The 25,945-nt window shown below is 46.0% G+C and overlaps 2 protein-coding genes across 7 annotated transcripts in view; one reads left to right on the forward strand and one right to left on the reverse strand.

The window, feature by feature from the left end:
* stk36 (serine/threonine kinase 36 (fused homolog, Drosophila)) overlaps positions 1-3,310 on the reverse strand; it is a 61,825-nt gene extending 58,515 nt beyond the window's left edge. For 2 of the 5 annotated variants that reach the window (XM_059954062.1, XM_059954063.1), the window contains exons 1-3: positions 3,169-3,310; positions 2,299-2,461; positions 1,924-2,064 (exon numbers count right to left, since the gene is read on the reverse strand). In XM_059954062.1, the coding sequence (XP_059810045.1) occupies positions 1,924-2,064; positions 2,299-2,409 (252 nt within the window). In that variant the 5' untranslated portion in view covers positions 2,410-2,461; positions 3,169-3,310. The remainder of the gene's footprint in view (positions 1-1,923; positions 2,065-2,298; positions 2,462-3,168) is intronic. The other 3 variants (XM_059954059.1, XM_059954060.1, XM_059954061.1) reach the window with 3 other exon arrangements.
* Positions 3,277-24,252, forward strand: rnf25 (ring finger protein 25). Of its 2 annotated transcripts, XM_059954064.1 has the most exons (10): positions 3,281-3,400; positions 9,579-9,653; positions 10,181-10,283; positions 11,073-11,140; positions 14,749-14,818; positions 15,183-15,254; positions 16,824-16,964; positions 17,461-17,547; positions 20,283-20,417; positions 21,278-24,252. In XM_059954064.1, the coding sequence occupies exons 1-10, from the start codon at positions 3,378-3,380 to the stop codon at positions 21,770-21,772; spliced, it is 1,269 nt and encodes a 422-aa protein (XP_059810047.1). In that variant the 5' UTR covers positions 3,281-3,377; the 3' UTR covers positions 21,773-24,252. The 2 variants fall into 2 exon arrangements, with proteins under 2 accessions (XP_059810048.1, XP_059810047.1); XM_059954065.1 differs by lacking the exons at positions 10,181-10,283; positions 11,073-11,140 and having other exon boundaries at positions 3,277-3,400.
* The last annotated feature ends 1,693 nt before the right edge of the window (positions 24,253-25,945 follow it).

Raw genomic sequence — 25,945 nt, forward strand, 5'->3', positions numbered from 1 at the left:
AATCAGCCTCTGTACCTCCCTCTGTAAACAGATCCTTTACTTACACATCAGACCAGTCAGTGCAGTTCAGAAATAACATCTCCTCTCACTGACAACACTGGCACACCTCAGGATGCATCCTTACTTAACCCACTGCTGAACTCTCTCTACACCCACAACTGTGAGGCTAAGCACAGCCCAAACACAGTCTATAAATTTGCTGATGACACAACTATTGAGATGGTGACGAGGAGTCTATCTTATCAAGATAGATCGGCTGGTTGATAGATGTTGCAACAACCTCATCATCAATGTTTGTAAGACCAAGGAATTGATTGTGGATTTCAGTAAGGAAAAATTGAGGGAATACAGACCAGTCCTCATCAAGGGATTAGCAGTGGAAAGAGAGAATAGTTTTAACATCTCTGAAGATCTATCCTGGGTCGAACATATTGATGCAATCACAAAGAAGGCTCAACAGTGGCTATACCTCATTAGGAGTCTGAGGAGAATCACCAAGGACCACTTCAATTTTCTACAGGTATACAGTGCAGAGCATTCTAACTGGTTGCATCACTGTATGGTACAGAGGGGCCACTGTAAAGGATTGAAAGAAGCTGCATAAAGTTGTAAACTCTGCCAGCTCCATCATGGCTGCTAGCCTCCCCAGCATCGAGGACATCTTCAAAAGGCATACAGGCAGTCCCTGGGTTACGAATGAGTTCCGTTCCTGAGTCCGTCTTTAAGTCAGATTTGTATGCAAGTCGGAACAAGTACATCCGGTATTATTTAGTGTCGGTTAGTCTAATATTTGTCTTAGTATATAGTATATATTTTACCTTTCTATGCATATATAACACAAGAAAATATGTATTCCAATAGTTAAACCACTGCATTGCTTAGTGATAATTTTAGATTTCATCAGGGTAGGGCCTTTCACATGCTCCATTATTCTCACTTTATCCTTTAAAATTGTCCCAATCGTTGACCAACTGTAGCCTAATGCTTCTCCAATGACCAATGGCGTTTCACCGCTTTCCAAGCGCTTTATTATTTCCACTTTATTTTCAATTGCAATCGCTTCCCATCAACGGAACAGAAACACTTCGGGCGGCGGGTCCCGCCCTCTGCTGGCCCCCGAGGTCTGCTGGGTCCCAAGGACCACCATACTGTATTCCTTGGCTCCTTATGTCCACCACACTGAGACAGGTTAAATGGGACAAGTGGGGGCTGTGCTGGGTTTGGGTATTTGATCCTCCACAATTTTCTGCATGGGAATTTAAACTGGAGGTGGCAGTGGTTTTTTTTTACGAGGTCGAGTTGAGAGCTCGACATCAACCCAGCACGGATGGTACGGGAGTCACTGGATCGACATCAACCCGGCATGGGAGCAGTCTGTCACCAGATCGAACTGGGAACTTCCATTCTCAAGCCCGGTCCTGATCTCACTGCGCCACCAGCCAACCGGAACCGGGGGTGGGGGGGGAGAGGGAGGCATGATCAGGGTGAAACTTAAGAAAAATTTAAGCCAAATACAAAGATATACACTCAAGGCAGTGTCAACGGCAACAATTTAAAATGGCGGACGGTGTCGCAATCTGACTTAAAATGGCGGACGGCGTTCTCCTTCCTCGGTTCGTAAGTACGAGCTGTCCGTAAGTCGGACATTCGTAACTCGGGGACTACCTGTATAATTTTTTTTTATATGTGTTACAGAGTACTGCTGCTGGAAAACATACATTTCACAGCATGTTGTATGTCAGTGATAATCTGGTTTATTATCACTTTATTAACTGGATTCTGATTAGTATTCTAGAATGTAATTTGTAACAATACATTTTTGTAAAAATAAGACTCAACGGCCAGTCAGACCGCTCATTCAGGGCGTGGCGGCCACAGATGGTGCAGTTTGACGGAGCTGGGACCGATCGATCAGTTCCTCACCTCCTGGTCCGTGTGGAAGCTGTCAAGCAGCTGGATCACGTTGGGGTGCCGGAGACCCCGCATGATGTCAATCTCCCGCTGCAGGCACCTCAGCTCCTTCTCCGAGCGGCCAACCTTCGGGATGAATTTCAGCGCCACGACCTGTGGGGACAGGGCTTAGGTCACCAGGGAAGAGGTTGCTGAGGGTGGGGGGCTGGCTGGATCATGTGGTCATATGGGGGTGGGAACAGGTCAAATGGAGTAGGGGACACCAAGGGGTGTCACCGATGAAGAGGGAGGTGGGAGGACGTACAAGGTCACTGGGGGAATGGGGGTAGGAGTAGGCAAGCAGGGGTTTTGGTGAAGTAGTGTTCGGGGGAGGCACAGGCTCAGCACCTGTCCACTGAACTTCCTGCGGCCTTTATAGACTCTGCCAAAGGACCCCTCCCCGATCAGATTCAGCACATGGTAATCCATCAACCCCGAGCCCAGTGGTGTGTTCTCCATCCTGGGGTTACCAGGGAAACGATGGCTGCAAGCGAAGGAGTCACGGATCTGCCTGCAGAGGGCAAGGGCAAGAGTTCAGTGGAGCAAGAGGATTTAGCCTTTTCCCCAACCTGAAACCCATATCATCCCATTCCAACAGTTTGCCTCTTCTTTTCCTAGAAGCACAATCCTCCCACCCTCCCTCAGTCCTACTACATCTGATCTTTCTCTCTATTCTCCTCTGCTGCTCACTTTCTGCTTCCCTCAGCTCTCCATCACCATCCCACTCCTCCCAACCTTCTTTCCTTCCCCATCCGTCCATTTCATTCCCCTCCCCAACCTCCTTTCCCATCCCTTCCTCCGTTCATTCCGCTTAATCCACATCGGCATCCTTGTCTCTGTTCCCCTTCCCTGCGTCATTCCTCTCGCTCTCATTCCCTCTTCCTCCGTCATTTCTCCAACTCATTCCTCCTCCCTCCGTCATTCCCCTCACTCTCATTCCCTCTTCCTCCGTCATCCCTCTAACTCATTCCTCCCCTCCATCATTCCCTTCACTCTCATTCCCTCTTCCTCCGTCATTCCCCTCACTCTCATTCCCTCTTCCTCCGTCATTCCCCTCACTCTCATTCCCTCTTCCTTCGTCATTCTTCTCTCTCATTGCCCCTCTTATTCCGCCACATATTCTCATTTCCTCCTTCCCGTTAACCACCACCGCATTTATTTGTCTGTACCTCCTCCCTCACTCCAAGCATCTCTCCCTTCCCTCCACTCCAACCTCACCTATCTCACTTTTCACCGCCTGTCTACTGCCCGTCAGGCGGAACAGAGTTACCCCAGCTCTGATCGAGGACCCCACGCCCGCCGCCATGGCAACCGGCGTCGCGCCTCGGGAATTTACAGCCAGAGAGGCCGAGGCACCCAATCTGATCGACAGGAGCTTCAGCCAATAACCAGACAGTACAGTGTGACGGCGGACGGGAGCCTACAAAATGGCGGAGGAAGGAGAGGAGGGGTAAGAGCTGGGAAGAGAGAAGAGTGGAGGAGGGCTTGTGAGGGACAGAGAGCCGGTTTGGGCGGAAGTAGGGTTAAAGGGTACCTCCAGAGAACCGGCATCCCCTTTCTCCTTACCCTCCCCGCTTTTCTCCCTCTCTTCCCCTTCCTGTCTCCATCCTCCCCTCCCCCGCTGATGTTGTATGAGGTTAGAGCTTTTACCAGAAACCACATGACCATAATATATAGAAGAATTAGGCCATTTGGCCCTTCTAGTCTGCCATTCTCCCTCTCAGCCCCAATCTCTTGCGTTCTCCCCATGTCCGGTCATGCCCTGACTAATCATGAATCTATCAACCTCTGCCTCCACAACTGCCTCTCCAATGTTAGAGGGGCCCTGGGTGTTGTTGTAGACGAGAGTACGAGGCTTCCTGCGAGTAGAGTCACAGCTAGATCAGGTTAGATTTGTTTATTATTCACATCCAATACAAGCTGACTATGCCCTGGGGGCAGTCCACAAGTGTTGCCATGCATTCTGGAGCTAACAGAGCATGCTCACAACGTTCACAGAAAAACATGCAGTTGACATTCAACAAGCAAAAACAGCAAAACAAACCCATTTCCCACCTCTCCTATGTGCCCACACACACAGCAAAACATGCCACACTCAGATCTCTGACCTCTAGACCATGAGGCATTGAACTTCAGGCTTGACCTCTACTCAGAAATCCCAGGACTTCGGCCTCCATTTTGCCAATCATGGGCCTCTGACTTTGGAACTTGTCAAAAAACCTCGTCCTCGAATCACAGGACTCACTGACCTCAGACCACCATCTTTGGGGATCACTGGTCTCCGACCTGCAGCTCTTAACCCCAAGGATTTACTGCTTCTACCATCTCACTCCCCTCATCTCTGGCTGACACCTGACCTTTAAATTCTTATGCTGTACTACAAACCCAGTAAAGTAAGTCTGACCCCCAAATCCAATGGACGGCCAGGAAGTTTGTTCTCTGGGCTGGACTTGGGGCTGGGGAACTGCTGGGATGTTCTGTGGGAATATTGACCGATGGCCTGTATAGGTCCAGAACGATATTCGTACACAGTTCCTTGCAAGCTCCGATAGGATGGCAGGGAGGGAGACTGATGGTGACAGCAACAGCACGGAGTTTGACTGGGAAGAGGTGGGGAGAGGGACTAAGAATAGGAAAGTGATGGATTGGAAGAGAAAGAAAGGAGGTGGGTCTAGTGGATCGGAAAATGAGGGAAGAGAAGATGAGGAGAAGGGCCCGAGGGTAAAATTGCTAAATAAGATTTGAGGGAGAAGGGGGGAGTAAAAAAAATCAATCCGCTTAATAAAAGTCATCAGAGGGCAAGTAGGGGAAGTGAGCTATACGAGAATTTTAGGAGATGGAAACCTGCTGATAGGACATAAAACTAAAGAGCAGATGGAGAAGGCAATGAAGGAGACTAATGTTGGGAAAGTCAAAGTGTTCAGGGTTATAAGAGTTGGAACACAAAGGGTCAATGGTTGCAAGGGGGTGATCTCTGGAGTTCTCCTCAGTGTTAATATGAAGGATTTAGTGGAGAACTTAAGGGTGAGGAATAATTCAGTGAAGAGTGTGAAAAGAATGACAAGGGGAGCAGAGAAAAGGGAGATTGAAACTGTTCTGGTAGAATTTGAGGATAAGGTGCCTCCAAAGGAGTTATATTTTGGATTTCTAAGATACAATGTAAGAGAATATATACCAAAACCTATGAGGTGTTTCAATTGCCAGGAGCTTGGGCATGTGGCCAAAGTGTGCAATGAAAGAAGATGTGCAAGGTGTGGTGGGGAACATGACTACTGAAAATGTGGAGAGGGATTGGGACCAAAGTGCTGTGATTGTGGAGGTAACCATAGTGTAGCATACTGGGGATGTTAAGTGGTGAAAAAAGAGGTGAAGGTGCAGAAGATAAGGATGAAGAAAAAAGTCTCATATGCTGAGGCAGTCAAGTTGGCAGGACAGAAGAAGATGAATGAGGGAGGATGTAGCAAAGAGCAAGTGGCAGCTAAAGAAAGGCAAGATAAGAAGAATGCATGGATAGAGAAGAAGAAATTGGTGTCCTTTATAGCAGGAATGGTAAATGCAACTTGTGACATCAAATCTAAAACTGAAAGGATTCAGATTATTGTGAAAGCTGCAGAGCACCGTTTGGGTACGATAGGATTAAAATGGGAAGAGGTAGATGATGAACTCAGGGTACAGTCAAGTCAAGAAACAGTATGTGTGGGTTGATATTACTAATAATGCTACTTCTTCAATGGAATGCAAGAAGCCTGATTAGTAATGGACAAAATTTCAATAGTTTATAGCTAGTAGGAGAGAAAAGCCAGATATTGTGTGTATCCAGGAGACCTGGTTAAAACCTAATTTAGATTTTGTTTTATATGGTTCTGAAGCAGTAAGGCAAGACAGGAGAAAGGGGGGAGGAGGAGGATGTGCAACTTATTAAAGCAAAGTATCCCTTATAGAATACTAGGTATAGGAAGTGAACAAGAGTATGTGGTAGTAAAATATGGGCTGAAAGGAAAGAGTTGGTGATTGTGAATTATTATAATCCATGCAAAAAGCTAGAGTTAAACAAGCTTGAGGAGATAGAAGGACAGAATAGTAGTAACGTTGTTTGTTGTGGTGATTTTAATGGCCATAATATATTATGGGAGAGCAACGGAACAGACATCAATGGTCAAGTAATAGAGGAGTAGCTAGATGAGAAGTATTTAGTGTGCCTAAATGATGGCAGTAGTACTGGAATTGATGTTAATACAGGTAAAGAATCTGTGCTTGATCTTACGTTACTATCAAACTCTATTGCATCATTATGTGAGTGGTTAGTGTATCAAGAAGGAACTGTAGGAAGTGATCATTACCCAATCTGGTGCAAGATAAGTATTTCTGCCTCATTAGTCACAGAGAATATAGGTGGGAAATGGATCCTTGAGAAAGCCAGTTGGGAGAAGTTTCTGGAAAAAAGTGATAGATATCTAAGTCAGGCCAGTGATGAGATAGACATAGAAACCCTTGACAGCATATTAAAACAAGGTATAATATCAGCTGCATTAGAATCCATTCCTAAAAGTAAAGGAGGAACAAAGAAGAGAATAATGCTGTGATGGGATGATAATTGTAAGGAAGCAGTGAGAAATAGAAATAAGGCTTTTAAATTGGTTAAAAGAACTCATAACTTCTAACATATGATTCAGTACAAACAAGCTCAGTAAGGAGGACAATAAGACATGCTAAAAGGACACACTGGAAAAAGATTCAATCGGAAGCACAACCCAAGTAGGAGAGGTGTGGGGGATGATAAAAAGGATGGGAGGGGCCAGGAGAGAGTGGAGGTACCCAGTTCTGGTGGATGGAAATGTGACTGTTGTAACAAATAAGGAAAAGGCAGAGTTGTTGGCAAGTACTTTTGTTACGGTACATTGTTCTGATAATTTAAGAAGGGAAGAAGAGGTAGAGAGAGAACAAAAGCTGAAAATATTGAAGTTTTATGTAGGAAAACTAATCTTGACAGTGTGCAAGATAGAACAGGAAAGACTGCACCAGGTAAAGATGAAATATGCTATAGTATGATAAAACACCTGAATGAAGGAAGTCTGGAGAAACTACTGCTTCTGTATAACAAAGTCTGGGATGAAGGGAGAATACCAGGGTGCTGGAAAGAGTCAATAATTATTCCAATAAGGAAAGCTGGAAAAGATGCCAGCAGGCCAGGAAATTACAGGCCAATTGCCTTTTTTTTTCTAAATCTTTTTATTAATATTAGTAATATGGACAGAATACAGATGATATATTGATAAAGAAATTACCAACATATGGCCAATTGCCTTGACGTCTCATATATGTAAACTTATGGAACGTATGATAAATGCGAGGTTAGTGTACTTTCTGGAAAGTAGAGGTACGGTGGCTATGTATCAAAGCAGGTCAGGTAAGGAAGGAATACTATGGATCCAGTGGTGTGTCTAGAGGACGAAATAAGAAAAGCACAAGTAAATAAAGAGACAGTGGTTGCAGTTTTTTTTTGATGTTGAGAAAGCTTGTGATATTAGGAGGGGGCTCCTAATCAAGCTGCATTTAATGGGAATCGGGGGGTGGGGTCAGTGTTCAATTGGGTTAAGGACTTTTTAAACAGGAGAACTATTCAGGTGAAGATAAGATCAGAGCTATCAAGCCAGTCTGTTGTAGAAAATGGGATGCCTCAGGGGAGTATAGTGAGTCCAACTTTACTCTCCATTTTGATAAATGATATATTCATAAGTATACCAACGGAAGTGGGGAGGTCATTGTTTGCAGATGACGGGGTTTTGTGGAAAAGAAGGAGAAATATTGAACTTATAGTTATGAAAATGCAAGATGGAAGTAACCTGGAGAGAGTTGAAAGTTTTCGGTTTTTGGGAGTGCACTTTGACTTCAGATTAACATGGAGAGAACATGTTAGATATGTAGTTGCTAAATATACAAATGTGATAAATGTCATGAGGTGTCTTGCTGGTTTGGAATGGGGTGCTGATTTTGCATCACTGAAGTATGTTTATGTAGCATTAATAAGATCAAGATTAGATTATGGAAGTATTGTATAAGGGTCAGCAGCAAAATCTATGTTAGCAGAACTGGATATCGTGCAAGCTTGGGCTCTAAGGATGTGCTTGGGAACTTCCCCAGTGTCTGCACTCCAAGTTGAAGCAAATGAAATGCTATCACCATGCCCCCTTAAATTAATCCAGTAATTGGCCTCCAGCTGTTTATGTCACAGCCCCAATGGCATTCCATTTGCTTGGAGACATGCTGGGAGAAGGAAAGGACACAAAAAGAAAGTTTTGGCTGGACATGAGAGCAAACAGCAGAAAATATCGGTGTATATGATAAAGAGTTTTGTCCAAGTGTGGTGTGGCCTGTCAGATCTTTTTGGATATTAGAAAATCCCTCTGTGGAATTGGAATTGCTTAAGATTAAATGCAGTAATAAATCGGCTGATATACTCAGTGATTATCATAAGTACAGGGAATGTAAATATAAAGGCAAACAGATTTTTATGGATGGATCAAAGGATCCAGAAACAGGTGCAACAGGTTCTGCAATTGTGCCAAGTTATCAAGTGGAAATTAGCAAGAGAACGCCGGATTGCTTGAGTGTTTATGCAGTTGAAATGTTTGCCATATTGTTAGCACTAGAATGGAGTGAGCAGGTTGACGGTAGTAATTTTGTGATATGTAGCAATTCTGTATCGGCCATTGCAAGAATTAAGGCGGGTACAGCTAGAGGACACCAGGATCTGCTTTATGAAATCCTGTTTGCAAATTCAAGACTGGCTAGACAAGGCAAAAATATCACATTCATGTGGGTTCCAGCACATTCGGGTATTATGGGAAATGAGACAGCAGATAAGCTTGCAAAAACAGCAGTCAAAAAGGATCTGTCGAGGTCAGTATTAAACCATCAAGATCAGAGGGGAAGAGCATAGTATGGAGAAGGATGAATCAACAGTGGCAGCAGCATTGGGATAGAGCAATAAAAGGAAGACATTTACATTCAACTCAGAACAGAGTAGATATGGGAAGGAGTAAGGGAGTAAAGTGAAAGGAGCAAGTAATTATAAGTAGACTGAGAATTGGGCACAGCAACCTTAATGGTATTCTGGCCATCATAAATAAGCGTCCGGCAGGTTTTTGCGATCTATGTCCAGAGACTGGAACAGTAGAGCATATCCTTATTTCATGCAGGAAATTTGCACAGGAAAGACAACAAATGCTACAACAATTACGCAAAATAGGACTGGTAGAGAACAGTGTTAAAGGTTTATTGGAATGTGGGGAGAGTGATCAGGGGAGGAAATGGTTGTTTAGTTTTTTAAGGGCAACGGAAAGATGACTTTAGGCAGTCAAGTGAATGGACAATGAGGGACAGTAAATCCTGAAGACGGCAGTAATGCAACAGTGTGGATGCCAACTGCCATAAAAACTCAAGGAAGAAGAAGAATCCAATGGACGTTGCTGTACAGCGTCATCTCATTTGAGTTGCTGGCTTTGGAAAGTTATGTTGCAGCTGTATGGCTTGAGTGGGATATGCTTGTTCAGCATAGACAAGTTGGGCTGAAGGGCCAGTTGCACTGTTCTGCCACTCTGACACAGCCTTCCATCCCTTTCTTGCAGGGATCTGGGCTCAGAGCTGGAGATCCTTCGCTCCATCTACCTGGATGAGCTGAAGATTTCACACGATTCAAACAGGTAGGTAGCTGTGGATCTGTTCCTCTCCTTCCTCCAGCCCGTCACAACTCCTATCCACCCACACCCCTCCCCTTCTACCATCCCACTCTTCCCTTCCCCCTCTTCCCCTCCCCCTCTTCCCCTCCCCCTCTTCCCCTCCCCCTCTTCCCCTCCCCCTCTTCCCCTCCCCCTCTTCCCTCTTCCCCTTCCCTCTTCCCCTTCCCTCTTCCCCTTCCCTCTTCCCCTTCCCTCTTCCCCTTCCCTCTTCCCCTTCCCTCTTCCCCTTCCCTCTTCCCCTTCCCTCTTCCCCTTCCCTCTTCCCCTTCCCTCTTCCCCTTCCCTCTTCCCCTTCCCCTCCCCTATTCCCCTCCCCCTTCCCCTCCCCCTCTTCCCCTCCCCTCTCCACCTCCTCCCCTCCACCATCCTTCTCTCCCCTCTCCCTCCCTCCCTCCCCTTCCCCTTCCCCCCCTCCCCCGCTCTCCCCCCTTCCTCCCCCTCTTCCCCCCTCAGCCTGCCTGCCTGCTGATCCTCTCCCTCCCCACCTCTAGGCAGCACCCTTGGGAACTCAGTATCACCCTGCACCCGGCCACAGCCGACGTCACCGAGTCCCAGTACGTCTGCCTCAACCTCGGCCTCTCCTTAACTGCCCAGGTGAGTGTGGAGGTTGGGTGTGAGAGAGGGTGGGTGTGAGAAGGGGGAGACCATACACTCTTCTGATGGCCCTTGGCGCCCCAGGCGTGGTCCGATACCACGTGCTCTTGTCTTATGCCTTGCTGTCCCACTCTCTCTCCCTGCCACTTTCCCCTGCTGCCTACGAATATTAATGCTCCAACACACACCCTCCCCACCACTTTGCCAATCCCTCCCAGAGCCCCCCTCCTCCCTCAACCCACTTAAGCATCCCTTCACACAACATACTACCTTCCGTATTCCCCATCCTTTTTCAATTCCTTCTCGCTGCCAACCCATCCTCCTCTGCTTGCCTCCCCTCCTGCACCCTCACTTTGCACCACACTCTCAACATACAGCACAGTACAGGCCCTTCAGCCCACAATGTTGTGCCGACCCTTAAACCCTGCCTTCCATATAAACTCCCGTGGCAGTTCCTCCCTACTTGCTGCCACCTCACAGTGTGCTCTCAGAATTAAGTATTTTTGAGTCTTAAGTGACTTAGGATTTGAGCCAGCCTGTATCTGGACCTGTGTGGTTGATTTCATTATAACCCCACCAAGGTTCACCTACCTCCCTTACGCTCTCCTTCGGTAACTTCTCGCCCCAGCGCACTGTCATTGACATTAATTAGCTCTGCAGCTTGATGTTCAAATCAAGAGATTAATCTGTTGATTTCCTCTTTCTGCCTGGGGTTCTTTTTCCCACTCAACCATTCTCCCCTCTTCTTCCCACCCTGTCTCCTCGCTTCCTCCCTCCCACTCTTCCCAGTATCCTGACATAGCGCCATCGATCTCAATCTGGAATCCTCGAGGCTTGTCAGATGACCGGATCCTGAGGTGGGAAATGTCTTTGGAAGTTTTACTGAGTGTCGTGCCTTTTGTTATGGCAGTGGAGTGTGGTGGGGACCTTTCAACTATTTTTTTCTGTAGGTAGTTGACCACAATCATACATAATAAATTCGGCCTGACCAATAAAACTTCAACATGACATCCATACTCCTGTACTCAGTGCTGATTTATGAAGGCAAAGGTGTCAAAAGATCTCTTTATGATTAACACTTTCAAAGAATTATGGATTCTGTATTTCCGGATCCCTTTGTTCTGCTGCTTTTCCCAGGGCACTACCATTCATTGTGTAAGTCCTAAGGCCATAAGGCATAGGAATAGACTTGGCCTATTCAGCCCATTGAGTACGTTCTGCCATTCCATCATGGCCGATTTATTATTCCTCTCAACTCCATTCTCCTTCTTTCTCCCTTTAACTTTTGATGCCTCTACTAGTCAAGAACTTAACAACCTTCATTTTAAATATACCCAATAACAGCCTCAACAGCTGTCTGTGGCAATGTTCCACAAATTCACCACCATCTGTCTTAAAAAAAATCCTCCTAATCTTTTCTGAAAGGATATCCATCTGTTCTGAGATATTGGGTAGAGTCCCCCACTATAGGAAATAATCTCTAAACATCTAGGATTTCCAATATTCGATAGATTTCAATGAGACCCCTCTCATTTGTCCAACCTCCAGTGAGTACAGGCCCAGGGCCATCAAACCCTCCTATGTTAACCCTTTCATTCCCAGGATCATTCTTGTGAACCTCCTCTGGACCCTCACACGTCCTTTATTATATAAGAGGCCCAGAACTGCTCACAATACTCCAAGCCTCAGCATTACATCCTTAATTTTATATCCTAGTCCTTGCAAAATGTGAATTGTTGTCTTACCACTGACTGCAGTTAATCTTTGGGGAATCTTGCACTAAGATTTTGAAGTTCCTTTGCAGCTGCAATTTCTAAATTTGCTCCCCATATGGAAAATTCTACCGAAGTGCATGACCATGTACATTACTTCTCCCTACACTGTAGTTCATTGCCATCTTTTTGCTCATTCTACTAATCTACCTGAACCCTTCTGCAGACTTCCTGCTTCCTCAGTACTCCCTGCCCCTACATCTATCTTAATATCATCTATAAGCTTGGCCACAATGCCATTAATTTAGTCATCCAAATTATTGATACTATATGTAAAGAAACATTCCCAACACTGAGTCCTGCAGAACACCACCTGTCACCAGCAGCCAACCCAAAATGGTGTTGTTTATTCCCATAACAAAAATGATTTCCACTGAATCAGACTTCGTCACAGCACTTTGACACTCCCTCTCTTTCTCTCTCTCTCTGCATCTATCTCGCTCCCTCATCTCTGTCATCTGATCTCTTTCTCTAATAACACTTCTGTTACTGTTTTTGACTTGTACTCTCTGGATGTACTGATGCTGTTTTATAATGCTGCCACAACAAAGTAGCATCCATCATCAAAGTCGCCCACCAACCAGGCCATGCCCTCTTCTTACTTTAACCATTTGGCAGGAGGTATAGAAGCCTTGGGCCCCACATGACCAGGTTCAGCAACATTTATTCTACAAACATCAGGCTTCTGAACTGGCATTCAACTCTGTGAACTGATTCTACAACCTATAGACTTACTTTAAAGGACTCTTTACAACGCATGCTCTCAGTAGTATTTTTATCTGTACAGTCTGCATTCTTTTGCACGTTGGGTCGTAAGTTGATCTTTATCTTTTTATGTAGTTCAAGTCAAGTCAACTTTTATTGTCATTTCAACCATAACTGCTGGTACAGTACATAGTAAATATGAGACAACGTTTTTCAGGACCATGGTTTACATTACACAGTACAAAAAACTAGACTGAACTACGTAATTAAAAAAACAACACAAAGAAAGCCACACTAGACTACAGACCTACACTGGACTGCATAAAGTGCACAAAAACAGTGCAGGCATTACAATAAATAATAAACAGGACAGTAGGGCAAGGTGTCAGTCCAGGCTTCGGGTATTGAGGAGTCTGATAGCTTGGGGGAAGAAACCGTTATATAGTCTGGTCATGAGAGCCCGAATGCTTCAGAGCCTTTTCCCAGACGGCAGGAGGGAGAAGAGATTGTATGAGGGTTGCATGGGGTCCTTCATAATGCTGTTTCCTTTGCGGATGCAGCGTGTAGTGTAAATGTCCGTGATGGCGGGAAGAGAGACCCCGATGATCTTCTCAGCTGACCTCACTATCCACTGCAGGGTCTTGCAATCCAAGATGGTGCAATTTCCAAACCAGGTGGTGATGCAGCTGCTCAGGATGCTCTCAATACAACCCTTGTAGAATGTGATGAGGATGTGGGGTGGGAGATGGACTTTCGCAAAAAGTAGAGACGCTGCTGAGCTTTCTTTGCTATGGAGCTGGTGTTGAGGGACCAGGTGAGATTCTCCGTCAGGTAAACACAAGAAATTTGGTGCTCTCTACGATCTCTACTGAGGAGCCATCGATGTTCAGCAGGGAGTGGTCGCTCCGTGCCCTCCTGAAGTCAACAACCATCTTTTTTGTTTTGTTCACATTAAGAGACAGCTTGCTGGCTCTGCACCAGTCCGTTAGCCGCTGCACCTCCTCTCTGTAAGCTGACTCGTCATTCTTGCTGATGAGACCCACCACGGTTGTGTCATCAGCGAACTTGATGATATGGTTCGAGCTGTGTGTTGCAGCACAGTCGTGGGTCAGCAGAGTGAACAGCAGTGGACTGAGCACGCAACCCTGGGGAGTCCCCGTGCTCAGTGTGATGGTGTTAGAGATGCTGCTCCCAATCCGGATTGACTGAGGTCTCCCAGTCAGGAAGTCTAGTATCCAGTTGCAGAGGGAGGTGTTCAGGCCCAATAGGCTCAGCTTTCCAATCAGTTTCTGAGGGATGATTGTGTTGAATGCTGAACTGAAGTCTATGAACAGCATCTGAACGTATGTGTCTTTTTTGTCCGGGTGGGTTAGGGCCAGGTGGAGGGTGGTGGCAATGTCGCCATCTGCTGAGCAGTTGGGACGGTACGCAAACTGCAGGGGATCCAGTGAGGGGGGCAGCAGGGTCTTGATATGCCTCATGACAAGCCTCTCGAAACACTTCATGATGATGGATGTAAGTGCAACATTTAGGTAGTCATTTAGGCAGGACACTGAAGACTTCTTCGGCATGAGAACAATGGTGGCGGCCTTGAAGCACGTTGGAATGGTGGCGCTGCTTAGGGAGATGTTGAAGATGTCAGTGAGAGCATCTGCTAGCTGGTCTGCACATCCTCTGAGCACTCTACCAGGGATGTTGTTCTTGGTAAAGTACTATTGGTTTTCTTTTTCTCCTGTAAATGCCCGCAGGAAAATAAATCTCAAGGAAGTATATGCTAACATATCTGTACTTTGATAATAAATTTACTTTGATAAATTAATCTGACTGGATAGGATGCAGAACAAGTGTTTTGCTATCCCTCAGTACACATGACAATCATAAATCAGTTTAATAAAGTAGGTTGGTGTAAAGTTTCACAGGGAATGGGAGGGCGACAGAGGTTTCACCGGGGATGATCTGACAGGATTGTGCCTTTTCTGATGATGCAGCATCCGGCGAGAATTGGAGGAGGAGGCAGAGGCGGGAAGAGGAGGGCAGATGCTCTACCAGTTGATCGAGGTGAGCAAGGGATTGAGCGGCAGGACTTGCCAATGCGGGGTCTGCGTTTGAAGGGGATGTGGGGTGGGAGCTAGAAATAATGGTGTGCAGGATTAACATCGTGGGGGATATGATTAGTGATAGGGTGCTAGAAAAAAAGTGTTATTGACAGAATGATTAAAATCCGTGAAGACAGTCAGTGACACTGAACATGGGTAGAGGGAAGACATGAGGTAACTGGATTATCTTCAGCTGGGATATAGTCAGTATCATGACACTAGGGGGAGAGGGGTTCCTGAAGGATGGAATGAGGAAGCTAGATTTTCTCCAGGGACTCAATGTGGTGACATTGCCGTGTTGAATGACCTGTTCTTGTGCTTTTCAGAAGGGGAAGGAGATCCTCACTAACAACAATGTGCCCTTTGGTCATTGTGTCATCTGCCTGAACTGTTTTCAGGTGAGGGGGACAAACAGGGAAGGGTGGTGCTCTGTGGCCTGGTGGGGGGTGGGTCGAGGGAGCAGCAGTGGGCAACTGAATGTTGGGAAAAGATTCAAGTGTGGAAGAGGTGAATGTGGCAGAGGAGGGGAGACAGTGGATGTGTGGACTGTGATTGGTGTCTGATAGGGTTAAGGAGTAGCAGTGGGTGATGATGCGTAGGGAAAAGGAAAGAGATGAGGATCAGTGAGGAGGCAGGTTAGTGCGAGAAGAGGAAGTGGGGAAGAGAGTGCTACTGTGTGTCTCATGGGAAATGGGTCAGTGGGAGAGGGAAAGGGACAAGGCTGGGGGGTGGAGTGAGTGGAGATGAAAGAGTTGAGGGATTGGATGTTTGATGGGGAAGGGCTTAAGGTCGAGCAAGGAGTTTGTGAGGGGTAGGGAGAAGGGAGGGATGGGTGGGATAGAGAACAGGAATTAGTGTGTGTGGATAGAGTCATGGAGTCAGAGAGAATGACAGCACAGAACTAATCTTCTACCTAGATCCATTTACCTGCACACAGGCCATAGTCCTCCATATCACTCCTATCTACGTACATGTCTGAACCTCTCTTAAATGATTCAATTGAACCTCCATGTATCATTTCCACTTGATTGTCATCTCACAGTCACACCACCCTTCAGTATTTCGCCTTTCATCGTAAACCTATGACCTCTAGTTCTAGCTTCATCCTACCTGAGAGGAAAAAGTCTGCATGTATTCACCTATCTATATCCCTAAATTGTGTATGCCTTTAAGATCTCCTCTATTTCTCCTACGCTCCAGACTTATTTAACCTTTCCCTCTAACTCAGGATGGTGAAGTCCTGGCAACGTGGTTATAAGCTTTCTCTACACTCTTTCAAATCTACTGATATCTTTCCTGTGAGTATGTGACCGGAATTACACTCAGTACTCTAAATTTGCCCTCTTGTACAACTTCAGTGCCGTGAAGCGCATTGTGCCAAAAGATCACATTATGACCCTATCCACCTGTGACGCCACCTTCAAAGATTACTGGATCTGTATTCCCAGATCCCTCTTTTCTACCACAATCCTCAGTGCCCCAACATTCACCATGTAGACCTACTCTGGTGTATCCTCCTAAAGGTCAATTATCTGCATTAAATCCCAGATGAGATGGCAAGGCTGGAGAGAGGTGAGAGTGGAGGGAATGTGGTCGGAAGAGAGGGTTAAGGAGAGGAGGGAGTATGGTGGGGTTGGAGGACTTGTAGGGTTTGATAGCATAGGAGGAATTAAAAAGAGGTGGATGATGAGTGCACAGGGGTGGAAGGAGGTGGACAAGGAGAGAATAGGGTAGGGATGGGGGAGAGTAACCAAAAACAGTTCTTGATGGCGAGGGGAATGGAGTTTGAGATGCAGAGTTGGTGATTGATGGCATGAGCAGGGCAATGGATGGGGGAGTGGATAGTCCGTAGACCTTCAGATGTCCAACTTGTCTGTATGCCTCACCTCCACGTACACCCCCACCCCCATGGACATATGCTCTGCCTGCCTCACCCACCTGGGCATCTGGTCTGCCTGTCTCCCCAGGAGAGCGACGACTTCACCAGGACCAGCTGCTACCACCACTTCCATTCGTACTGCCTGGCCTCTTATATTCAGCACGTGCAGGCGGAGCTCAGGATGCAGGAGTCTCCCCTGCCCTCCTCTAAACCCCCCAACACACAAACAGTAAGGAACTCATGGAGGGGAGGGGAGGGACAGTGGGGAGAGGGATAAATGGGTAAGGAAGTGATGTGGCATTGGGGAGTAAGAAATAGGTTTGGGGATGGGAATTGTGTTGGGTTTGGGGAGAGTGATGGGGAGGGGGCAGTGAGGAGGGAGAGAAGATGTGGGAGCATGGAGGAGAAGGGATAGGCAGCAAGGAGGTGGAATAGGAAAAGAAGGGGTGGGAGAGGAGATAGGAATGGGAGGCTGCTAAGAAGGGATTGAGGGAGAAGTTGGATAAGGGGAATGGGGAACTACCTGGAGGGCAAGGCCTGGAAGGCATAAAGGGTTGGTGAGGGAGATGGATATGGAGTTGGTGGAGTGGAGCAAGGTGGGAAAGAAGAGCGGTTTAGTGAAATAGGGGAGCCCGGAGGAGGAAAAGGGTGATGGGGGAGTAGGAAACCCTCCTGTCACTTTCTTCCCCTTAGTAACTACTGCATCTCCCTGTTGCCTCTACCAGGTGGGTGTTCTCTGCCCTGTATGCCGGGAACCTCTGACCTACGACCTGGGCCTGCTGTCATCGGCTGCTGATCCCAGCCACCCGCTGGTGAGAAGGGGGCGTGGGGGGAATCATTGGGAGTGGTGGGTGTGGTCAGGGGTTGTGAAGTCACCAGGAGTAGTGGATGGGTGTAGTTAACCCTTAGCAATTGTGTTCACCTCCCCTCCGCACCAGATTGTCTGGGCACAGTCTACCCTTCCTCGGACTCAGTTCCAAAGGGAAGAGCTGCAGAAGGGGAAGAGGAGTGCAATAGTGATAGCTGATCAGATAATTAGAGGAACAAACAGGAAATTCTGTTGGTGTGAAAGAAGTTTGGTGCTGGATCTCAAGAGAGGGAAATTATAGAATGGCTTTGAGATAGCTTTTCAGAGCAGTTTGTGGTTGAGCCTACCCAGAAGGATTGGGTGTTGAGTTGTGAACCAGATTTAATTAGAGACCTTTAAGGTGAAGAAGCTCTTAGGAAGTAGTGATCATAATTCACTCTGGAGCTTGAGAGGGAGAAGCTAAAGTCACATGTATCGTTGACCACTGGAAATGATAGTAATGGGGAACAAAGTAATGATGGACAAACTTAAATAGTTTTAATCAGTCTTCACTGTGGAAGTCACGAGCAGTATGTCGGAAGTTTGAGTGTGTAGCTGACATTACTAAGGAGAAGGTGCTTTGGAAGCTGAAAAGGCTGAAGGTAGATAATCACTTGGACCAGATGGACTACACTCCAGAGTTCTGAAAGAGACATCTGGAGAGATTGTGGAGGGATTAGTAATTACCTTTCAAGATTCTGGAATGGTTCCAGAGGACAGGAAAATTGCTAATGTCACTCCACTCTCAAAAGAAAGGAGGGAACCCCAAGCAACACATACAAAATGCTGGAGGAACTCAGTACCAGGCAGCATCTGTGGAAAAAGTACAGTCAACGTTTCGGGCCGAGACCCTTCGGCAGTAAAACAGGCCAAAGTAAGCGTGTTTTCCTCGAGGAGAAATCTTGCCTGACAAATCTGTTGGAAATCTTTGTGGAAGTAACAAGTAGGATAAACAAAGGAGAGCTAGTGGATGTTGTTTGCTTGGATTTTCAGAAAGCCTGTAATAAGGCACTGCACGTGATGCTGCTTAGCAACATAAGAGCCCATCCTATTACAAGAAAGAAACTAGCATGGTTGGAACACTGGCCGACTGACAGAAGGTGAAGAGTAGAGATAAGGGGAGCCTTTTCTGGTTGGCTGCCAGTGACTAATGGTGTTCCACAGAAGTCGATGTTGAAACAACTTCTTTTCATGTTGTGTGTTAACGATTCGGATGATGGAAATGAAAGCTCTGTGGCTAAGTTTGCAAACAATAGGTGGATGGGCAGGTAGATTTGAGGAAGTTGAGAGACCGCAAAAGGACTTGGATTAGGAGGATGGGCAAAGTAGCGGTAGATGGAATATAATGTAGGGAAGTGTATGGTCATGCATTTTGGTAGAATGTACAAAGGTGTAGACTATTTTCTAAGTGGGGAGAAAATTCAAAAATCTGAGTTCCAAAGGGACTTGGCAGTCCTTGTGCAGGATTTCCTAAAGGTTATATTGCTGGGGTGAAGAAGGCAAATCCAGTGTTACCATTCATTTCAAGAGGACAAATATAAAAGCAAGCATTTAATGCTGAGGCTTTTCGAAGGCATTGATCAGACTGCTTAGGAATATTGTAAGCAGTTTGGGCCCATTGTCTAAATAAATCTGTGCTGGCATTGGAGGGTCCAGAGGAGGTTCACAAGAATGATTCCAAAAATGAATGTTGAGTATATGATGAATCTGGGCCTGTACATGTTGGAATTCTGAAGAATGAGGGGTAATCTCATTGAAACCGATTGAATATTGAGAGCTAGATATAGGGGATGTGGAAAGGATGTTATTTTATATTATGGGAGTCCAGGAAGAGAAGACACAATTTCAGAATGGAGAGGTCCATTTAGAACAGATGAGGAATGTCTTTATTCAGAGGACAGTGAATCTGTGGAATTTAATGCCACAGGTGACTGTGGAGGCCCAATCATTGGGTATATTTAAAGCAGAGGTTGATAGAGCTTGATTAATCAGGGCATAGCTGTTATGGGAGTTTGGTGTGTGGCCAAGTGGTTAAGGCATTGGACTAACAATCGGAAGGTCGTGAGTTCGAGCCCCAGCCAAGGCATGTGTTGTGTCCTTGAGCAAGGCATTTAACCACACATTGCTCCAGTCCACCCAGCTGAAAATGGGTACCAGCAAAATGCTGGGGTTAAGAGCAAACATGAGGAAATCTGCAGATGCTGGAAATTCAAACAACAGACACAAATTTAATCTTACTATCTCTCCTTTCGGTTAGTCCTGACGAAGGGTCTCGGCCCGAAACGTCGACAGCGTTTCTCTCTATAGATGCTGCCTGGCCTGCTGTGTTCCACCAGCATTTTGTGTGTGTTGTTGCTGGGGGTTAACCTCACATTAGACTGGTGTCCTATCCGGGCGGGGGGGGGGGGGGCAGTCTCGTCCTCTCAGTCACCTCACACCACGGATGAGCCTATAAGGCTTGGGACAGACTTTAACTTTTAACTTTAACTGTTACAGGGGAAAGGAGAATTGGGTTGAGAGGGATAAAAATAATAAACAGAGCGGACTCTGGCCAAATAACTTAATTCTGCTCGGATGTCTTATGGGCTCCTTGCTCTCCCAGCTGTCTGTCTCCCCTCTGCCTGCAACATCTTGGTCATGTTTAGATACATAGCAACTGGCCTCTGTTTGGACACCCACCATCTTTCCTTCTGCCTGCAGGAACCCTACCAGCCAGATGAGACGTGGGTGAAGAGGTGGCAGGAGCTTCAGAGGATTTACCACCGACAGAAGGAGCGTGGGGGCATCATAGACCCCCAGGCTGACCGTGATCGCTTCCTCGTTAGCCTGACCAGAGTGAGTGGGAACAGATACGAGAAGATCCTTGTGTTGTGGGTCCACTATAGGAAGACTCCTCGCGGCAGGGGATAGGGATCAGTACAGGAAGACCCCAGGGCAACAATCTGAAACAGGCAGATCCTGAGGGATGAGGTCCAGCACAAAAAAATCCTGGAGCTGGGTGTCCAGTGGAGGAAGATTCCAGGGGTGCGGGGAAGGGTCCATACAGGAAGATCCTGAGGCTGAGTGTCTAGTATAGGAGGATCCCAGCATTGATGGCCTGGTATAAGAAGGATCCGAGGGGTGGTCGGTATCCAGTACAGGAAGGTCACAGACACTAGGACACCAAAAAAGCTTGGGGGAGGGGGTGGCAGGGGAATCATGTCCATTACAGGTAGATCCTGGGGGGGGGGATGCTGTCTGGTACAGGAATATTCTTGGGGATGCTGTAAAGAAAGATCCCAGGAGATGACATTAGGACTGGTTCAGGAAGTTCTATCCTTGCCCTAACACTCTCCCATATGTTTTCCGCTCCCCATCTCCCTTCCTTCCCTCCTTTCTCCTCCATCTGTTTATCCCTTGTTCCTTCCTCCCCTCCCTATGTCTCCCCATCCTCATTGTCTTGTCTCTACCTCACTCCCCTCCCCCCCCTTGTTCCCCTTCCTTCCTCCCTTCCTCTCCCATCCTTTCCCTACCTTCCTCTCCCTCACCCTCCCTGCCTCCCCCCACCCTGCTACCTCTCTCCCTCCTTCTTTCCTGTATGCCTCCCCTCATTCACCCTTGCATTTCCTCTGTCCCTCTCCACACCCTCTCCCCTACACACATCCTCTCCTCAACCTCCACTACATCACTAACCCCAGTTTCTTGCACTCCCACAGCCCTTGGACGTCGTGGCCCGTGAGGTGGAGCGGAAAGAGACCACAGAGACGCCCTCCCCTGCTGGCCCTCCTCCTCAGCAGATGGACCCTCGGGCTCCACACCACCATGGCTCCCGCCCCTTCCGCCGCCCACGCCCCACCAGGAGGGGCCATCATGGGACAAGGGCTCCTTCTGAGACCCAAAGTGTCAGGCAGGAGAATGAGGAGGAGGTGGAGACATCGGCTGAGGCCTCACACACATGGCGGCTCACCAAGACCCAGCAGGAGACTGAGATAGAGAAGAATCTGCCCCGAGGCCCTTGTCCCAGGATGGAAGGGGATGCCCATCCCAGGGTTGGCAGGGGCCAGATTGGCTGGGGGCGGGGATGGGGTAGGGGAAGGGGAAGGGGAAGGGGAAGGGGGCGTGGCTGGCGTGGTTGGCCTGGCAAGGGGTCCTCCACACCGCGGGATCCTGCTGACCCGCAGCCTGGAGAGGCTCCCAGGGAGGGTCACTGAAGGGACTGTGCTGATTCTAACAGGTCCTATGGATGATCAGTGCTAGGTCTAATACAATCTATGTTGATCTGTTGGGTTCCAGGTAGGATAGGTGATGGGTCTGGTCTGGTCTGGTCTGGTCCATGCTGATCTGGGTCAGGGCCTGGGGAGGTTCAGTGATGGGTCCAGTATATTCTTATCTGGTGTGGGTCCTGAAGAGTTTGTGATCGGCCTATGCTGATCTGATCGGGTTTAGGGGAAGGTCAGTGATGGGTCCGGTCTATGCCGATCTGGTCTGGGTCCCAGGACAGGTTGGTGACGAGCCCATTGTGATTCAGTCTGGGATCTGGGGGTGAGCACCATGTGTGGTCCACCCAGATAATAAGTTAAAGTTCAAGTTTATTGTCATCTGACTGTACATATGCGCAATCAAACAAAACAGTATTCCTCCAGACCACGGTGCACTCGCAGTATATTCACACACAGCACATTAAACAAAATGTTCCCACAAATAAGTGAATAAAATATATTTCAAAATGCATGTTACGTGTGCAGCACAGGTAATTAGTTAACAGTATTGCCGTCCTTCTGTCAGGACCTCAGTGGTGGCAAGTTATATATGAGACTCACAGAAGCTGTTGTCCAGTCTAGCAGTCCTAGTCCTGATGCTCCTATACTTCCTTACTGATGGTAGTGGGTCAAAGAGATTGTGGGTTATGTGGCAGAGATCCTGAACAATGCTTTGGGCCCTTCATGTACAACATTTCTGGGAAATATCACAAATGGGGGGAGGGAGTCCGTAGTGATCCTCTCAGCAGACCTCTGTTGGGTCCTGCAGTCCAATGCTTCCATATCACACAATGATGCAGCCAGACAGGATTGTAGAAAGTTAGAGTTTCAGAAAAGTACAGCACAGAAATAGGCCCTTTGGGCCATCTAGTTCATGGTGAACCATTTAAATTGCTTACTTCCATTGACCTGCACATGGATCATTGCCCTCCAGACCCTTGCCATCCAAGTACTGTACCTATCCAAACTTCTCCTAAGCATTGAAATTGAGCTTGCATGCACCACTTACCCTGGCTGCTCATTCCACACACTCATGCCCTCTGAGTAAAAGAAAAGTTTCCCCTCGTGTTCCCCTTAAACTTTTCGCTCTTAACCCATGATCTCTACTTGTAGTCCCAACCAACCTCAGTGGAAAAAGCCTACTTGCATTTACCCTAGTATACCCCTCATAATTGTGTATACTGCTATCAAATCACCCCTCATTCTATGTTCCAAGGAATAAAGTCCTAACCTATTCAATCTTTCCTTATATTTTAGGTCCTCCACTCATAGCAATATTCCTGTAATTTTTTTCTGTTATCTTTCAACCTTACTTGCATCTTTCCTGTAGATAGGAGACTAAAACTGTGCACAATCCTCCAAATTAGGCCTCACCATTGTCTTATACAACTTCAACAAAATATCCCATCTCATATGCTCAGTACTTTGCTTTATGAAGGGCAATGTGCCAAAAGCTTTCTTTACAACCCTATCTACCTGTAACACCACTTACAATGAAGTATGGACCTGTACTCCCAGATCCCTTTGTCCAACTGCACTCTTCACTCTTCAAGATAATATCCACTGCCTTCATCAAATTTCTTGGTAGCTTACTCAAAATATTCTTTAAGATTGGTTAGAGCTGACCTACCACACACACACTATGCTGACTATCCTTAGTCCATCATATTTATCCAAATACTCATATATCTGGTTCCTTAGAAAACCTTTCAATAACTTTCTTACAACTGATATTAGGTTCACCGGCTTATAATTTCCTGGTCTTATTTTTGAGTCTTTCTTAAAAAGCAGAACAACATTATCTTCTCCAGTCCTCTAGCACTTCACCTGTCTCTAAGGATAATTTAATTATCTCTACTAGGGCCCCCACAGTTTCTGGACATGCCTCCTACGAGGTCTGTGGAACACCTTGTCAGGCTCTGGGTTTTCGCAAAAAAATGGCAGAGGACCTTTAAGTGTTTTTCATATTTTTTTAAAATTTCTTTTTGCTCAGCATAACAAAACTTTCAATTTCCAGATAAATTCACATTTTTTCCCCTCACAGATATCAGCTATCAGAATACTTCCATCAAAATATAGACATTACCACCGCATCCTATACAAAAGCCCTTATTAGTATAGCAGACAGGTTTATATCTATATATTACAGGAAAGGTTGCCATGTTTTATAAAATCTACTTGTTTTTGAGTGTACCATACATGTTAAAAAGTCCAAAGGAATGTATACCATGATTAATTTATGCCAATCAAAAAGTTCAGGGGCCTTATCGGATATCCAACAAAGTAAAATGTTCTTCCTCGCACAAAAAGTCAGGATGTTAAAAAGTTTTTTCTGATGTGCATTAATAATACGACTGCTGGTAGGCCTAAGAGAAAAGACACTGGGTCCAGTTCAAGCTCCATCTTCAGAGTCTTTTCTATTTCACCCAAAATATCACTCCAGTATGCCTGAAGTTTAGGACAAGTCCAAAAAGTGGGTAAAAGTTCCAGTATTTACATTTAGAACACATTGGAGAAAACCCCGTCTTAAATTTCAAGAGACAATCTGGAGTCAGATGGGCTCTATGCAGAATTTTGAATTGCAATGCTTTAGTTCTATTACAAACTGAAATTATCTTTGCATTATCACAGATGTCTTCCAATGCTTCAGCTGTAACTCCTACTCCCGCAGCTGCTCAGCCTCTCCACAAGAACATTCCCTCAGGAAGCTGTAAAAATTACTAATGGAGACTTCACCCCTAGAACAAAACACCCTTTTTTCTACGTCAGAACTATAGAAATTAGTTAACAATGATGTTTTTTTTCTGTATATAATCTCTTACCTGAAAGAAACGAAAAAGATCCTTGTTAGGTATATTGAAATTCTGTACTATTTGACTAAAAGACATCATCGTACTTTCATCAAACAAGTCTCCTAGGTGAAAAATACTCTTAGAAATCCAAAGTTTAAATCCCGTCTGCCAGTTATTGGAGAGAAGGGTGATATTTTTGCTGCGTTGCCCTCAATTTGTTGCACTGCCCTCCAAGCCCTGACTGTGTAAATTGTAATTGGATTGTGACAATATTCCTTAACTAGTTTCATCTTATTGAGTAAAAGCAAATTAATAAGAGGGCATTTTGTTTGTGAGGCTTCAATGTCTAGCCAAATGGCGGAGGGATCCCTGCAAACACAGTCAACCACATAAGATAAAGACGAACCTAATTGATATTTTTTGATGTCTGGAAAATCCGACTACTGGGAAACGGTAACTTAGACATTTTAATACAGGGTCTTTTTTGTTCCAGATGAAAGAAACAAACCAGCCATTTTTTTTAAGTATTTGTTGGGTGAAAATGATTGGAATAATTTGTATTGGGTAGAGCAGATGAGGAAGAATGTTCATTTTGAGCAAGGATATTCGGCCAAGCCAAGAAATGGGAATAGTGCTCCATCGCTCAAGATCCTGTTTGATTTTGTCAAATAACTGTAAAGTTAGCTTTGAACAATTGGTCAAACGCATGTGTGATAAATATGCCTAGGTAAACAAAACCTGACTGTGACCATTTGAAGGGGAAAACACCTTGTGTGTCAGTTACCTATTGCAGATTCCCCAGAGGCATAGCCGCTTATTTAGTAAAGTTGATTTTCTAACCTGAAAAGGCACTAAATGAATTAATGCATTGTATAAGGTGGTGCACTGACAGAGGACCTTTAAGTTTTAGGGGAAATCGTAACAACACTTTTATTGCCCTCCAAAACAGAACATAAAAGGCATGGTAAAAAAAAACATAACGTAATTATGTCATCACGTCAGACCAGCTTCATTATGTTGGTGGTATGAATTATGCCTATCCATTACATTGCCCTGTAATCCACTTCAAGAGAACAGCAGCTCCTCCTCTAATGTCTAACGTTTCGCCTCGCTGCTGCTTTGCCTCGCTTTCATCGACTGTGTCAGTCTCCTGGGTAAATACTAATGCAAAAAAAAATACATTTTAAGATTTCCCCCATCACTTCTGGCTCCACACTTAGATTGTCTGTTAGGACAACCTCACGTCTACTTTTAATCCTCCTTATTTCTTAAGTGTCCTTTTGCATTTCTTATATTACATAAGCACCTCATTTGTTCCTACCTCCTATACCTG

This window comes from Hypanus sabinus, chromosome 29 (assembly GCF_030144855.1).
Source record: "Hypanus sabinus isolate sHypSab1 chromosome 29, sHypSab1.hap1, whole genome shotgun sequence".
NCBI lineage: Eukaryota > Metazoa > Chordata > Chondrichthyes > Myliobatiformes > Dasyatidae > Hypanus > Hypanus sabinus.

Bases quoted from the DNA above. Each gene is read 5' to 3' on its own strand.
- rnf25 (XM_059954064.1), top strand. From the start codon at position 3,378: ATGGCGGAGGAAGGAGAGGAGGG. The intron at 3,401-9,578 runs GTAAGAGCTGGG...CCTTTCTTGCAG, and splicing joins GCGGAGGAAGGAGAGGAGGG to GGATCTGGGCTCAGAGCTGG. The intron at 17,548-20,282 runs GTGAGAAGGGGG...TTCTGCCTGCAG, and splicing joins CTGATCCCAGCCACCCGCTG to GAACCCTACCAGCCAGATGA.